Here is a 17865-nt window from a genome sequence, read left to right on the forward strand (position 1 = left end):
AAAGACTTAGGGTCAGAAAACCTTGGACGAAGCTGCTAGAGCAGACTTTCTTTTGTTTGTTCGTGTATTTTAGCCGAGGCTTGCCTTCTCGGTGACTTTGGCCTTTGAATTTGGTTATTGCATTTTTTCGTAGTTTCCTCTTACAAGCTTAGCAAATTGGCCTGTTTTTATTCTTAGGAACTTTTCAGAACTTTGCCTTGAATTCCTGGGCAAAGCAATGGAGGAATGGACTATATTAGTAATCTTCTGGATGGCAAACAAGATAGAAAATATGTTTGTAAAAGCAGAAATCTATACCTGAAATCTAAAATAAATACACCAAAAAATAACTTTGAGATTCTATTAGAGTGTTGTAAAATTGCAGAGGCTAACTTAAAAAAATAAAAATAAAAAAATGGAAATGATAATCTGTCCATACTGAGTCTTCACTCTGAAGCCCAGGTATTTTTAGCTACCAGACTGGTAGTGTATCCATAAGAGAGGAAATTTCATGCTTTCTCAAGGGGCCCAAACTGGATTTTGGTGCCTGTCTTTCTTTGGAGTGTTTGTCAGTGCATATTTCAGACCAGTGGAGAGGTAGTTTGGTGTATGGATTGCATTTGTGACTGCTCGCGTTGGTGGTCATTCAGTACACAGGAGACAGGTGTACTGAGAGCAGGTGAAAAGCAGTGCCCTGGGCTGATCAAGGGGGTATATTGGTACATGGGACGTCCTGTGCAGTTCTGAGTCTATCCAGTACTAATGCATTTTGATTTGAAAGCAGATTAAAGTGTTTGGACTGATTTAGGGGATCACTTTGTGATGAATTTCAGTGCCGCTGACTTCATGGAATTAACTTAGTGCAAAATCAAATATTTTAACTGTTATAAAATTACTGAGAAGGTTTTTGAAGCTCTCTAGGCCTTAATGTTTGTAAGATACCGTGTGTGTATATGGAGTGATTATAACAAGTCATATAATATAGGAGGATCAATGAATTAAGAAAATAGAGTACATTAGATAAAACCTGCATGATTTATTTTAGACACCTCTGCTTCTGTAAAGATTACCTACCCACCCCCTGCCATCAAGTCAATTCCAACTCATAGGGACCGTATAGGACAGAGTAGAACTGCCCCACAGAGTTTCCAAGGAGCACCTGGTGGAGTCGAACTGCCGACATTTTGGTTAGCAGCTGTAGCACTTAACCACTATGGCACCAGGGTTTCCCTGTAAAGATTACAGCCTTGGAAACCCTATGGAGCAGTTCTACTCTGTCCTATGAGGTCTCTATGAGTCAGAGTCAACGCGACTGCAGTGGGTATACTATCCAATGCCTCTTTAAAAAGTCAAGAGTCAATTTGTATCTTTCTTGGCTTATTGAAATCTTGATGGCATTTGTTAATGCAGCCCTTGTAGGTTATATTCATGAGTCAATTAGAACAGTGCTCCTTGGAAACTCTATGGGGCAGTTCCACTCTGTGCTATTTAAAAAAAAAAAACAACAACAAACTCATTGCCATCAAGTCGATTCCACCTCATAGCGACCCTATGGGACAGAGTAGAACTGCCCCATAGGGTTTCCAAGGAGTGGCTGATGGATTCAAACTGCCGACCTTTTGGTTAGCAGCTGAGTTCTTAGCCACTGCACCACCAGGGCTCTTCTGTGTTCTGTAGGGTCACTATAAGTTGGAATCTACTCAACGGCAGTGGGTTTGGTTATTGGTACATTTAAATGGCAAAAATTACTTATTTGAAACTACTAGCCTTATGGATATCTATGTATGCATTTCCATTCTTAGTGCCTTAATTCAGACATCTCTTATCCTCCAGGAAATAAGAAAGCCTCTTTCTAACATGTTCTACTATTGCCCAAGCAATGCAGCATTTATTTTCTGTCTTGCAATGAAAACTCTTTCTTGTTTGCTCTTCACAGGTCACTGACAAGGAACGGGATTTTGCCGTTGAAGCTGCAAAACAGCTGGAGTATCAGCAGCTTGAAGACGATAAACTGTCTCAGAAATCATCTAGCAGCAAACTCTCTCGTTCTCCATTGAAGATTGTCAAAAAGCCTAGAAGCATGCAGTGCAAAGTGATAGTTCTGGACGGGTCAGAATATACCTGTGATGTGGAGGTGAGTGTATTTTTAAAACTTTTTTGCCCTAGATTGAGAGCAGGGGTTGTTATAAAACATACAAGATGTCCCTTTTAGTTTTCTAAAACTCTGGAAAGTTACTCAGATCCAGTCTCTAAAGACAAAATTATTTCCAGAATTTATAAATTTATGATGGGAGGTCAATTTACTAATAATATTTATTATTTCCCAAGATGTTAAAATCAAATGTATAATGCACAAAATGTACAATCAAATGCTTTAAAAAAAAATAAAGGAAATCTCCATGGTAGGAGAAAAATGTTTGATACTTTAAAAATCAAGTTTTCTTTAATATCCTGGCTATGACCTATTTTTTAAATGAATCTCACCTTTTCTGTTTGAATACTCTATGGCCAAATCCATTGTTTCTTGGAAGACTTATAAATGCCAATAGACAGGAGAAACGGAATATGACTGTCCCTTTCTCACCTGGAGAATGAGTGGTTTTTTAAGTGCACATCATGGCAGATGTTGCAGCTTTGGTGTAAAAGAGTATGCTGCTTCTTGTTGTTTTTGTAAAGAAAATGAAAGTTCCTCTCCGAGAAGAGGCAGTTGAATGGCTTTTGTCAGACATGGTTCCAGCAAAGCCCAGTTATCAGTGAGCACACGTGTCGATGGTTGCAGACAGGGTGAGGTGATGTCTGAGTTGTCTGAGTATCACAAGAATGCGCGCAGGGCACGAACCCAAGCCCTAGGAGCAGGTCTGTGAACTACCACAGCATCTTCTCTCCATGGCCTAGAAGGAGCAGCTTGCTTTTTTAGCAAGGTGATTTGATCCCAAGTGTAAGATTTTCCGTTCTAGGAGTTCATTCTGCCTACCTTCAGCCTCTGCCCTTCATCATGCAGGGACGTTAGCTCATCACACCCAGCCAGCCCCTTTTGTCACACTCCCGCATAGTTTGTCTCTGAGGCTGGATTGGATCCTGGTCCTGTCTTGGCCCCATAAGTATGGGCGGCGTCTGTGTGTGCTGCCGCTCATCTTTATCCTTCTTTCCTCAGGAGGCAGCCGGCACCGGGCCCATCTCATTTCCCACATTCCACATTCATTCATTTATCTCCTCTTCCGCATCTTACAGCCACGTTGTTCCTCTTAACATTTTGCATAAAAGCACCAGATGCGTCTCTTGGAACAGAGAATTCAAATGCATTCCATGTTGAAAATGCCATTTGTGGTGGAGTTGCGGGCGGGTTAGTAAATTATTACAGATTGTAAGAAATGCGAAATTACTAGTTTTTTAAAATAAATTCCTAGATCAAAAGTTCTTTAATCTATCATATACTAATTTATAAAAAATTTTAGTCATCCTTTAACTTAATAGGAGACCCTGGTAGTGTAGTAGTTAAGAGCTACAGCTGCTAACCAAAAGGGTTGGCAGTTCAAATCCAACAGCCGCGCCTTGAAAACCCTGTGGGGCAATTCTGCTCTGTCCTGTAGGGTCACTATGAGTCAGATTCAACTCAATGGCAGCAAGTTTTTGGTTTTTTGGTTAACTTAATAAGCCCAGACAAATGCTGATGGGCTGCTGCAGGGGTAAAACACGTCTCGAGGACCCTATCTAAGGTTGTACTTAAACAGATCTATTTCTTGCATTTTACTTGCTCTCATTTTGGCTAATTTCTTAGTTCAAAACGTTCATTTATTGATATAGGTGTTTATTTTGGACATGGGGAGATCCAATAATGTCCTCTTACGTGGGTCTTACTGTGAAGCTTAAAGAACTTTTTATAACCTTGAAAGAGATTTTGTTTTTCCAGTGTGGATCCACTTTCTGGAAAATTTAGCATAAGTCAAGAGAAGCTTGCCTTTTTTCTTCACTTTGAGGAGGGTCTTTGTATTAATTGTGCTCATGTGATAGAATAAATAGGGGTACCTGATATGTTCCTGGGTGGCGCAAATGGTTTGCACTCAACTGAAGTTGGCGGTTCGAACCCACCCAGCAGTGCCACAGAAGAAAAGGCCTGGAGAACTGCTTCCATTAAGATTACAGCCAAGAACATCCCATGTAGCAGTTCTGCTGTGTAACACACGGAGCCGCCATGAGTTGGAATCTACTCAGCGGCAGCTAACAACAGCAAACTGACAACAATCTAGTCATGGCTACCAGAGTTTTCTGAAGAAGAGTCTAGAAGAAGGTTTACAGTGTTTGATGTTGGGAGAATAAATGCCGCTGGGATGGCTGTGGTGCATGTACTGCTGATCATATTTGCCAAACTTAATTTATATTTTGTGCTTCTAGTTCATTATAGGTAATCACTGTGTTTTGGGGATACAGAATTTTTTTTTGTAATTGACTTTGGATGCAATTCAATTACTTTTAATGTCGCTGTGAACGTTTTAAATGGCATGGCAATATTGGTCAGTTGTTTTCCTTTATAATTCACTTTAGAAATTTGACAGATTTCTGGACTATAAAGCCTTTACTAGCAGAATATTTTAGTTTTACAACAACAGGCATTGGAAGAAGAAAAAATGTTCACTGAGATCTTTGTGGAGGAAATGGAGGAGAAGGTCGGGCATGTGAAGTTAAATGGATTCATTGTAACTGACTGAATAAGAAAACGGGTTATGAATCAGTGAGGTGATTCTCCAGGTGGCAGTGGCATGCTAGTTGAAAAAGCATATTCAAAACGCCTCTTGTTTTTGTGATACAACCTATAGGAAGTAAAGCTTGGCTAGCAAAGTACACCTGGGGTGTAGCAGGTAAACAGAGACTGAAAAACATTGCCCCAGGAAGATGGGGCAATGTTTTTGCTCTCCTCTAAACTGTTTTATCAAATACTTGAATGAAGGAACAAAAAGCAGCTCGATGATATGTTTTTAGTAATACACAGCTGTAAAAGATACCGATGCCCCGGGCCTCGAATCCCTAGGTAGCGTAAATGGTTGGAGCACAACTGCTAAGCTAAAGGTTGGTGGTTTGAGTCCACCCAGCAGTGTCGTGGTAGAACGGCCTGGCAAGTCAGCTTCTGTTAAGATTATAGCCAAGAAAACCCTATGGATTACAGTTCTACTCTGTAACACATGGGGTCACCGTGCATAGGAATTGACTCGATGGTGATGGTTTTAATGCCCCAGGTGTCAGAATCCAGGTTCATTATGGGGTAGGTAGTGTGGAACACTGAGCCAAAGTGAGCAAAATAACATTTAACGGGAATGGATGCAAAACTTCTTTCTGTTTTTAAGGATCAAGTGCAAAACAAAAATGTGTTTGGGGTAAGGGCTGGTCATGCTTAATAACAGTTTGGGTAAAATTCATCTTTGAGTTTAAGTTCATTACAAACTCTACATGAACCAACAGTGTAGCGTAGCTGTCAGAAACGTTCACATAATCACAGGCTGCTTCTGGGTAAGTATAGTGCTCCGTTCCCAGCAGGTGGTGAGTAGTCCCTGTCGCCAGGCTGCAGAGAGCACGTCTACTGGGCTGTGTCCCGCAGAGACGTGCGCATACTCCACAGTCACCAGACGGGGGTTTGGAAACTGGCTGGTCCACTTGTAACTGTGTGATTTACAGGAATTCCCTTCAATTTTATGAACCTCAGCTTCCTCAACAGTGGAATGGGCATGGAAATACTTGCCTCAAAAAGGCTTTATTGAAAAGACTGAAGCAGATAAATTTATTTAAATACTTCCTGTGATGTAGCAGATTCTTGATAAATAAAACCAGAAAACCAAACCTGTGGCCGTCTAGTCGATTCCAACTCATAGCGGCCCTATAGGACAGAATGGAACTGCCCCACAGAGTTTCCAAGGAGCACCTGGTGGATTCAAACTGCCAACCTTTTGGTTAAAAGTTATAGCACTTAACCACTACACCACCAGGGCTTCCTCTTGATAAAAAAAAAAAAAAATACTAGCTGTTTAATAATTACGGGAACAGTAATAACAGTGAACTCTGACTTGAGTATGCGTAGCAGGGAATTACAGGACGCTGACTGATCTAGAAACCATCCCACGAGGAATGGTGAATGAAATAGAATGTGTTTCATATGGAAAAAAATAAGATTTGGAAGGGACAGTATAACTATTTTCAGTTACTGGAAAAGGTTGTCATAACATTTCTTTTTTTAACATATAGAAAGAAAAATGAAGGAAGAAGTTACATGAAGTTGGGTTTTAAATAAACAGAGCAATAATGTTTTTAAGTTATTGCTACTGACATGATGATGTATGCTTCCTGCCATTAGCAGACCCTGTAGGTGCCCTTATGGAAACCAACAATTCCCCTGGTGGCATCTCAGACCAGGTGACTTCTAATGCCTCTTCCCACTCTAAGACCCATGGAGAAGAGAAACAAACAAAATTCAGCATTGTAAAGGCAGAATTGCTTCCTCAACCCCTGCCCCCAGGACATGCAATTGTGGGTGAATTCAGGAGAGTACGGGAGGCAATAGCATGTGTAACTTTAATAAGGCACCAAAGGAGGCGCTTCATTTTTAATGGATTGTGCCCAGGATAGTGTTTTTTCCCATGGCTTAATTCATGTCTTCATTACGTCATCTTCAAAATCAACACGGTTCAACCCTGGCACCACTTTATCACTGGAATTTATCATTACCAATAAAGGACTTCCTGCCAGAAAACAGACACCTCTGAATAGCGTAGCACAGCTCTCTTCTCCTGAAGCCACCAAGCAGCCTTTGCCTCGTCCCGGCAGTGCTGCAGTGGGGAAACGCAGCACCTGAGTAAAACCCTATAAGACACTGTTGCTCTCTGAGAGCAGTGACCGGACAGATAGTAGGCCCTCACCACACACCCATGTTTTGATGTTAGTTTTTTTTCAATTGTGCTGGCTTTTTCAAGTTTCCTTGTAACAGCAGGTGTAGATGATTTTAGCATCTGATGCTTTTCCTCTTAAGAGACCTTTTTCCTCAGTAATTTGTTCACACACTTGATTATCTAAAATAAAAGTAACTAGTTTACAGGCGACTTGGTAAATATGTTTGGGAAATGTTTACATACTACCCAATTTTCATTTATGGCAACAAAAATTACCCAAGCTGTCATTCCCTTCATCTGTTTTTATTTTACTATCAAGGAACACAAGCAGCTTCCTATAGCCAGTTTGTTATTGTTGTTGCTGTTTATTAAACAAATTTTAAAGGAGAAACAAAAATACCAGGCATATGAAGAGGAGGAAATAGAGTGGACTTATCACATTGATTTTAGTACCATCACTCCGTGCTTAGTCTGACCAGTTAGTGCACATTTCCCCTGATGGCCATCCAGTTAGAAATGTCTGTTTTTTCTTGTGTGAACATTATTTCTAATCTAGTCTGATTTGGCTTTAGGAAAATAATTCAGACTTGACCTGAAATTTAAGTCCATATTTTATACTATAGTGAAACCTGCGAGAGCCAGAACTTGACAGGACTGCTTTGTTTTTCTGGGTCTCACAGGTTTTCCACCTCTGACAGGGTACAGTCTTACCACTTTTCTATTACTTGTTTTCATGAAAAATGTTTGAATTTTCCTATTCTGATAGGTCCCGCCTTACACAGGTTCTGGCTTTCGCAGGTTTTACCGTATTAGCTTTCTGCTGTGTGTAAAATTTTGTAAGCCATCTTACGATGCAGTTGGTTTATGTTTTCTACTAAACCAAAACAAGAAACCAAACCCATTGCTGTTGAGCCAACTCCAACTAATAGCGAACCATTGGACAGAGTAGAACTGCCCCACAGAGTTTCCAGGGAGCGCCTGGTGATTCAAACTGCTGACATTTTGGTTAGCAGCCGTAGCTCTTAACCACCACGCCACCAGGGTTTCCATGTTTTCCACTAGAAACCCTAATAGTGGAGTTGTTAGAGCATGACCGGAGAAGTGAGGGTAACACCTTATCTTGCAGGTGTTACTCAAAAGGGTCCAGCCATGTTTCTCTCCCCATGTGAAAGCTCAGTTTACTTGTTGACATTGGTTGCCATCAGTTAGCTCTGACTCACAGTGACCCCATGTACAACTGAACAAAATGCTGCCTGGTCCCATGTCATCCTCATGAGCTGGCATACTTGAGTCTGTTGATGCCATCCATGATAGGGGGCTCATCTTCTAGTGCTATATTAGACAGTATTCTGTTGTGATCCACAGAGTTTTTATTGGCTATATTTCAGAAGTAGATCGCTAGGCCTTCCTTTCTAGTCTGTCTTAGTCTGGAAGCTCCACTGAAACCTGTCCATCATGGGTTACCATGATGATATTTGAAATACCGATGGCATTGCTTCCTACATCGTAGCACCATGCAAGCCCCCACAATACAACAAACTGACAGACAGATGGTGGTTGACTGGTGCAAATCAAATAGAGGTACTTAAGTGTAGCACTAAAACCATTAAACCCTGGCCCCAGGTAAGGACTGTCCAGAGGCCCGCTGGTTAACTGAGGGCTACCTGACCAAGGACCACACAGATTCCTCCAAGACGTGCCCAACAGGGGTCCCTGTCTTCTGTACTAAACCAGACCTGGAGTAAACACAAACTATAGAGTTGATGTGGAGATGCATTTGCTGAGACCATCCAGCAATACTTCCGAGGAACCAGAGAGGATAAGGAAATACTATGGAACTATGTCGTCAGTGCGCTTTTGTCACATTCTGACTCCTGCTGAGGAATGGACCATTCAACAACATTGTCACATGCTCTCTTTTGTCAGTGATTCAGTTACCTGTCCAAAACACACTCCTCTTTTGTGTACTTCACTTAATGGGATTTGGTTGGAGAACCAAATTGAGTACCTGAATTTTCCAACTTCTACAATGACGTGATTAAAATACTCACCAATTCCTTTGTAAGTTCTTGACAAGACATGACCCAGAAGGATGATTAGAGCAACTGTTGCCTTTCTTGGATTATAAGAAATTATAAATAATTGTAAAAAATAAGCACTTTTTCAAGCCAGTATAAATATTGCTTATTAAGCAAATATTTGAGGCCTTCGATGTGTGAATCTCAGAGGATTTGATCCTGTGTAACTATAAATTTCTTTTCCATCTGTGACATGGCACTCTTTCAGTGGTCTGTGTGCAATAAAATAATGTGCCACATCAGACCTTCCATCACGTGATATAGTGAATAAGCAGCCAAGCAGAGCAGCTTTCTGCTTCAAGGAGGATGCCCCCAGGGACTCTGAAGGATGAGAAAAAAAGAGGCCATTAATTATCTTTGTTTTCTTGTGTAATGACTCTTTGGAGCAACCGTACATACAAGGACTATTAACATGGCACTTTGTCATTTGCCAATGTGATGTTGTCATTGGTAGCTACTGTCGAGTCTGCCCCCACTCATGAAGACCCCAAGCACCACGAGATAAAGTTCTGTCAAGTCCTTTGCCATCCGCATGATCAGTTGCAGGTAGGACTGTTGTAATCCGTAGGGTTTTCACTGGCTGACTTTTAGAAGCTGATTGTCAGAACTTTCTTCGTGGTGTGTCTTAGTTTAGAAGCTCTGCCGAAACTTGTTCAGCATCACAGCGCACACAAACCTTCAGTGGCAGATGGTGGTGGCCGCGCTTGCTGTGCGTTGGCCAGGGAGCAGAATCAGGGGCTCCCTCTTGGTAGGCAAGAATTCTGCCTCTGAGCCAACACTGCCCCCATTTACTGACATAATTAGCCTTAAATATTCTTCCCAAGGTATTGAGATTTGTCCTCGTTAAGGTTTGATTAAGAAACCCAAACCTTTTTACTAAAATTGTTAAATCTATTCACCTAGTTTTCATTTTCAAACCTTAGTATATACAAACCAAAAGTACCAAACCCGTTACCCTAGAGTTGATTCTGACTCATAGCGACCCTGTAGGACAGAGTAGAACTGCCCCATAGGGTTTCCAAGGAGCACCTGGTAGATTCAAACTACCGGCCTTTTTGGTTAACAGCCATAACTCTTAACCACTACGCCACCAGGGTTTCCTTAGTATATACGGTGGCCTACTAAACACTCTTAACAATATTAAGGTTAAAAATATGAGCATGTATGTCCAGAAATAAATACAGTAGAACCCTCTGGTGTACAACTGCATAATGGGTTGTGCTTTGGAAATTGAATGAGTTTGGGGACCTGAGTGCTGTGTGCACTCGGTGCTGGGTGCTCTATAAAAGGTGAAAATCACTGGGAAATTCCTTTTGTGTTTCCCCCTAGCTGTCACGTTGTGGTGAGGCCAAATAGGGAATTGTTTTCCAATGCTAATATTCTAAAATTGTGATGTTGAAACACTAGGTTTGGTTTCTCGCAGTACTCTTCACATACCTTTGTGTTTTAGGGCCACTTTGTGTCCATGATTTGCTTGAAATGCATGTTTCCAATTCTGACTTTGGGCAGAGGTATTCCTAAGTAAACCACTCTCGACGATGTGTATTGTCTTACCTGTTGCAGAGGATGCTGTCTGATTTATCTCTGTATTTTGTACAACACAGTGGTTGATTTTTCACATAGTAGATGTTCATCAGCTATGTGTTTACTAGAGGAGGCAATCTTCCAGGTTTGAAAATAATCCAGGTTTTCTCTAGTTCTCACCGTCTGCAACTAAAATTTCAGGTTGTAATTCAGTGTTTCTGTCTAGTTTACTTGCTTGGAATTATCTTCCTTCAGGACCTCCTCCGACATCCTTTCTGGGACTTTTCCCATGTGCTCAGGAGCAAGCCCTGTGACTCCTCTCTGTTGGTGGCCTTATTGCCACAGACTGAAGGAGATCACAGCTCAGCTACTTGTGAATGCCCCTGGCCCCCTGCTGGGCTCACGGGGAGGGCACTGCTCCTCTTGGCTGCTGCTTCAGAAATGGAGTGGGCTTTCCCTGATTTGCATGGCATACCTGAGATTAGGCTTTACTAGAGGTTTGAGGAAAGAGGTTTGAGGAAAGGCTGTATACAGAAAGCATGCCTGCTGCTCCAAGTCCCAAACACACAGTCTCTTCTCAGTGTCTCCCTGCCTGCTGCGTGTTCTGCTGCACATGGAAGCTGAGCTCACATGCCTCAGTCCAGGCCCTGCTCAGTCCTCGCCCCAGTGAGAAAAGGATGCTCTTGCCCCCCTTCCTCGGGGCTTCTCATTTCCTTCCTCAGGGAACACTTCTTCCCAGCATGCTGACATCATCCAGACCCTGTGTGAAGACATGCCCTCCCATGCACACAGCTTCAGTCTAGTGATGATCCCAGGAGGGAGTGTCTGCTGCCAAGGAGCTGCTCCAGGCTTCTAGAAGGAGGTGCAGTGTGCAGCTCTTCAGACCCTCAGGGTGTAGTCTCTACCAGTCACCTTGTTAAAAGCTTTGTGTTTTCTAAGATTAATGCATCAGCTTGTGCATAGGAGGTACTGCAATATTATTAACAAGGGAGTGAATCATTTGAGTTTTAGTTATTTGTCTTAATGCATATTCTTTTTTGATATTTACCAGTTTTTAATCTGTAGAGCTAGTATGTTATCATGTTGTGTGGTAAAAGATACCAAAGAGCTTTACTAATTTTGTGGGGGCTTTAATATAAAGTGAGGCCCTGAGTAGTACAAATGGTTAACATACTTGCTGCTAAACAAATGATTGTAGGGTAGAGTCCACCCAGGGGTACCTCGGAGGAAAGGCCTGGCAGCCTACTTCTGAAAAATCAGCCATTGTCAACCCTGTGGACACAGTCTACTCTGACACACATGGGGTCACCATGAGTTAGAATTCACTCAATAGCAACTGGTTTTTTTAAGGAGCTGAAGGGCTCAGGGTAGGAGCAGATCCTATTTAAGAAGGACAGGTACAGTCCAATAGGAAGAATGTCACTCTTTCAAGATTTCTGAAACCAACCTGAATTCTAAGAAATTGTCTTTAAATCTCTGGACCTGGTTATACTGTCATAAAATAAGCTACTATTTGGAAAAATAGAGTTTGGGAGCAATGCTTTTCATTTTGAATAAGAGAAGAAAATATTTGGGGAGATATATAATATGGAATCTCTTCAAAGTGACATGTGGAACAAGGTTCAAAGCTTGACCCAGCTCTACGCCTTTGTATAGAATGACTTTAAGAAGACTCTTTAGTCATCAGTAGCCCAACTCAAAACAGGCTAGTCTAAGCTGAGGGCCCTGACTATCCCTTCCTGAAACAGTTTTCACCATCCAATGACTCTCAGTTTTCACCATCCAATGACTCTCAGTTTTCCTAATCAATTGCCAGTTTATTTCATAATTACAGCCTTTCCCCATGAAAGACAGGTTGTAATTTTCAAGATTATAGCTCATCTCTCCTTAGCATTTAAGTTGATGCCTTTCTTTTCATGAAAGTTCCCTTGGCCCTTCAGAAAGTTTAGGAAACAGGCTATTGACATCAGCCGCAAGATTAGAAAATCTTTTCGTAGATGGAGAATAACCTGGGAATATTTCTGCATGGGGAATCATCTCTTGAATTTTACATCACTTTTTTGTTAGCTTCAGTTTCAGAGGGGGCTGTCCTTTGGCCTTGTCCCCAAATTCTGAGGCCAGTGTGACCACTGTGAGCACCTGTGACCTCTTTTTGAATATAATGGTGAGATCGGGTAGAATCACAGTGCATTCATTTCCTATGGCTGATGAAACAAAATACGACAAACTGAGGGGCTTTTAAGAACAGAAATTTATGGTCTCACAGTTCTGGAGGCTAGTAGTCCAAATTCAGGGTGTCTACAGGGCTTTGTTCTCACCGAAGGCTCTAGGGAACGATCCCTCCTTGTCTCTCCTAGCTTCTGGGAGCCCAGGTATTCCTTCCTTACAGCTACACGTAACTCCATCAACACCTGGCTGTCTTCCCTCTGCCTGTGTCTCTGTCTCTTCTCCTTTTTTATAGGACATCTCTCTTATGCAATTAGGATCTACCCTACTCTAGTATCACCTCTTTGTTAACTGATAACATCATCAAAGTCTCTGTTCACAGGTACTAGGGGTTAGGACTTCAGCATAAATTTTGGGGAAACAGGATTCAGTCCACAGCACACCGGCTCTTAGATTTGGAGGAAGACAAGAACTCCAGTCCAATTTCCCCAAAAATGTGTGTGTGTGTGTACACTGCAGGCACCCACACACATGTCCAGCAAATTCATTAAAATACTGTAACAAAGGAAACCTTTTGCTGTTACATAGAAGCAGGTTCACAGCATGATATTGAAGGCCTGGCATAGGGATATGGTGAAGTGTTTGCAAGGACTAGCATTCACACGGCTGCTGGCACATGCACGCCTGTTGACTCCGTCTAAAGAGGAAGCGCATACGGCGAGGCAGGGATTCGAGTCAGGGTTTAGCTGGCCCACGTCCTTCACTGGCCAGTGCCCGACTGGCATGTGAAAAAAGGCAGCACTTCTTCGCTTTATCACAAAAGGAATTTGGTGCTATTGGTTTGAAAAAAGTTTTTAACTTAAAAGGAGGTATTAAAATATCTTTATGTTTGAATAACTTTTGTGGTGTTACAAGTCCTTATGATCTTGCTCATTTTTATAGCAGAGGAATAAGGGAAAGTCGGTCTTAGGAGTGTCTCAGCCCTATCCTGTTTGCTGTTTAGATAAGGCAATTAAATAACCCAGTGGGAAAGAGAGGAAATTATGACAAAGTCCGGAAAAAGCTCTGCTAAAATGTTACATAGTGAAATGAAATAGCTTCCTTTCCTATATTTTTTGTTAGTAATGCATATGCCATGGCTAATATTTATTGGTGATTAATAAATACAGTGGCTGATTTTGGCTCTTATTTCAAGGCTAATAGTATATCTGTCTTTGAATGGAAGCTTCATTGGGGCTTTCGGGGCATTCTTGCCCGCATTTTACATTTTTCTTTTACTTATTCCCTCAAGGTTTCCATATCAGTCAGACATTCTGAGAGCATCTAGGGCAAGTCACTCAAACAGATGATCATTTCAGAATTCTAGATTAATTTAAAATTGGATACAACTTTGACATAATTTTAACTTTCTTAAATAGCTGGGGACTTCTCTAAGAATCCTGCCCTGTCAGTTTTTGTGCTGTGCTACTTGATATATCTAGGGTTCGTTAAGGACAGAGCGTTGGAAATGTCGAACTCTGATTTGACTCTGAATCCATTCAACCAAAGGTGGAACCAACATTTAGTATTTCAATTAAAAGGATCACCCACTCCCGGACTTTTTAAAATGTCTCCATTAAGCTTATAATGTATAAATATCCTAACAATTGAATACTTTAAATTCTATGGAAGTATCATGAATAAAATCAGATTGAAGTGTTGTTGTACAGTAAAATAAGTTTTCCCAGTCAACTCTTCAAAGAGTTGAATTTTTCTTTATTGTAGTACAAATATATGTAACAAAACATTCGCCATTTCAGCATGTTCTATATGTACAGTTCAGTGGCATTAATTACGTTCATCATGTTGTGAAACCATCACCACTGTTCATTTCCGGATTTTTCTATCACCCTTAACAGAACTCGGTGCCCCCTTTACCCCTCCCTCTTGCCAAAGATTTCAACTTTGGCTCTAAGACTATTAAGCTTTGGGACATAGTGTGCCATAGTACGTTAGCCTGGCTGGCACCTTGGCTTTGGCATTTGTATGTTTTTTATCCCTTGAAATCCTAATTTTCCCTCGTGTAAAGTAGACCTCACAGGGTTGTTTTGAGTAGTAGAGTGAATCTTCAGTGTCTACAGGATGCCAGGGACCTGCTGGGTCTACCATGGTTGGCAAATTTGATAGATTCACTAACTCTCTGGAACTTCTGTCCCATACAGCTGAAGTATATCCTTCCAGACTTTTGTATGTAAGACTGTAATAATGGTGTGGAGGAGGTGTCTGGCCTCCTCCAGTCCCACAAGGGAGAAGGAGAATCAAGATCAACAGCCCAAGGCTGATTCCTTTGAGGTGGAGTTCAGACTTGCCTTCTCTCTCCACCATCTTTACCAATTCTGACACCAACAGTCCTTCCCACAGCATTCCCTACTTCTCTGCTGGGTTCAATTATTCATTGTAGTGGCCTTACAGAACTCGCAGACCACACTCAACAATTATAGGATTTAATAGAGAAGTAACAGATACAATTCAGCCTCAGGAACAGGAACACTCAGGATACTGTTCTCCTATTAGCACAGCCTCTTCCCAGCCATGTTTGCAGACATGCTTCTCCCTGGCCCTCAGTCTATGCCCAAAGGCACTCAGCATTCTTTCTCTGTGGGGGCATCTCCTGCTGCCAGGTCACTGCTGTGGGTCTCTCCCGCTGGTCCCTCCTTCCTTGGTGGTGGTGGGCTCCTCTCCTCTACTCTGAAATTGGCTCTCTTTTAAGACAAAACTCGCCAATCCCCTTGGATTACCCTATCACACAATTCCACCCAATCACCTGGTTGGGAATTACAAGATCCTGGCTAGAAAGGCCACACAAAAGCAATCAATAAGTAATCAGTCACACTACAGTAAGGATATGAATAGGAGACACTCTATAAAGTGGTGATGATCTTTTAAAATATAAATGGGATTATAGTCTCCATGCTCTTTAGAGACTTACTTTGGTCAACTAACAATAGGTTAGACACTGGAAACTATTTTTTAAATATGAGCAAGTAAATTTCACTTCTGTTATAGAAGATTTTTATCAGCTGCTGCAGTCTGAAATTGATCGAACATGCAGTCAGGATGCATTGATAATTACTGGTGATTGGGATGCGAAAGTTGGAAACAAAGAAGAAGGATCAATAGTTGGAAAATATGGCCTTCGTGATAGAAACAATGCCAGAGATCGAATGATAGAATTTTCCAAGACTAACGATTTCTTCATTGCAAATACCTTCTTTCACCAACATAAATGGCGATTATATACATGGACCTAGCCAGGTGGAACACACAGAAACCAAATTGACTACACCTGTGGGAAGAGACAATGGAAAAGCTCAATATCATCAGAACAAGGCCAGGGGCTGACTGTGGCACAGACCATCAATTGCTCATATACAAGTTCCAGCTGAAACTGAAGAAAATCAGAGGAAGTCCACGAGAGCCAAAATATGACCTTGAGTACATCCCACCTGAATTTAGGTTTGATGCATTGAACACTAGTGACCGAAGACCGGACGAGTTGTGGAATGATTGCACCTCACATAGAGAAAACAAAAATCCTCACAACTGGACGAATAAGCAACATCATGATAAATGGAGAAAAGATTGAAGTTGTCAATATATAAAGAAAGCAACAGGTCATTGAAAAGCAGGAAAGAAAAGAAAAGACCAAGATGGATGTCAGAGGAGACTTTGAAACTTGCTCTCAAACGTCGAGCATTGATGAAGTAAGAACTGAACAGAAGATTTCAAAGGGCGGCTCGAGAAGACAAAGTAAAGTATTACAATGACATGTGCAAAAAGCTGGAGATGAAAAACCAAAAGGGAAGAACACACTTGGCATTTCTCAAGCTGCAAGAACTGAAGAAAAAATTCAAGCCTCGAGTTGCAATAGTGAAGGAGTCTATGGCGGAAAATATTTAGCGACGCAGGAAGCATCAAAAGAAGATGGAAGGAATGCACAAAGTCACTATACCAAAAAGAATTAGTCGATATTCATCCATTTCAAGAGGTAGCATATGATCAGGAACTGATGGTACAGAAGGAAGAAATCCAAGCTTCTCTGAAGGCATTGGCGAAAAACAAGGCTCCAGGAATTGATGGAATATCAATTGAGATGTTTCAACAAACAGATGCAGAGCTGGAGGTGCTCACTCGCCTATGCCAAGAAATATGGAAGACAGCTCCCTGGCCAACTGACTGGAAAAAGACTGGAAGAGATCCATATTTATGCCTATTCCCAAGAAAGGTGATCCAACTGAATGTGGAAATTATAGAACAATATCATTAGTATCAGATGCAAGCAAAATTTTGCTGAAGATCATTCAAAAACGGCTGCAGCAGTATGTCAACAGGGAACTACCAGAAATTCAGGCCGGTTTCAGAAGAGGACGTGGAACCAGGGATATCATTGCTGATGTCAGATGGAACCTGGCTGAAAGCAGAGAATACCAGAAGGATGTTTACCTGTGTTTTATTGACTATGCAAAGGCATTCGACTGTGTGGATCATAACAAATTATGCATAATATTGCAAAGAATGGAAATTCCAGAACACTTAATTGTGCTCGTGAGGAGCCTTTACATAGATCAAGAGGCCATTGTTTGGACAGAACAAGGGGATACTGATTGGTTTAAAGTCAGGAAAGGTGTACGTCAGGGTTGTATTCTTTCACCATACCTATTTAATCTGTATGCTGAACAAATAATACGAGAAACTGGACTATATGAAGATGAACGGGGCATCAGGATTGGATGAAGACTCATTAACAACCTGTGTTATGCAGATGACACAACCTTGCTTGCTGAAAGTGAAGAGGACCTGAAGCACTTACTAATGAAGATTAAAGACCACAGCCTTCAGTCTGGATTACATCACAACATAAAGAAAACAAAAATCCTCACAACTGGACCAGTGAGCCAACATCATGATAAACGGAGAAAAGATTGAAGTTGTCAAGGATTTCATTTTACTTGGATCCACAATCAACAGCCATGGAAGCAGCAGTCAAGAAATCAAAAGACGCATTGCATTGGGCAGATCTGCTGCAAAGGACCGCTTCAAAGTGTTGAAGAGCAAAGATGTCACCCTGAAGACTAAGGTGCACCTGACCTCAGCCATGGTATTTTCAGTTGCGTCATATGCATGTGAAAGCTGGACAATGAATAAGAAAGACCAAAGAAGAGTTGACGCCTTTGAATTGTGGTGTTGGCGAAGAATATTGAATATAC

The 17865-nt window shown here is 41.5% G+C and overlaps 1 protein-coding gene across 6 annotated transcripts in view; it reads left to right on the top strand.

The window, feature by feature from the left end:
* EPB41L3 (erythrocyte membrane protein band 4.1 like 3) overlaps positions 1 to 17865 on the top strand; it is a 200321-nt gene that overhangs the window by 90821 nt on the left and 91635 nt on the right. For all 6 annotated transcript variants that reach the window (XM_064294669.1, XM_023543950.2, XM_023543953.2 and 3 more), the window contains exon 3: positions 1916 to 2113. In XM_064294669.1, coding sequence (XP_064150739.1) covers positions 1916 to 2113 — 198 coding nt within the window. The remainder of the gene's footprint in view (positions 1 to 1915; positions 2114 to 17865) is intronic.

The sequence above is a fragment of the Loxodonta africana genome, chromosome 11, assembly GCF_030014295.1.
Source record: "Loxodonta africana isolate mLoxAfr1 chromosome 11, mLoxAfr1.hap2, whole genome shotgun sequence".
In the NCBI taxonomy this organism is placed as follows: domain Eukaryota; kingdom Metazoa; phylum Chordata; class Mammalia; order Proboscidea; family Elephantidae; genus Loxodonta; species Loxodonta africana.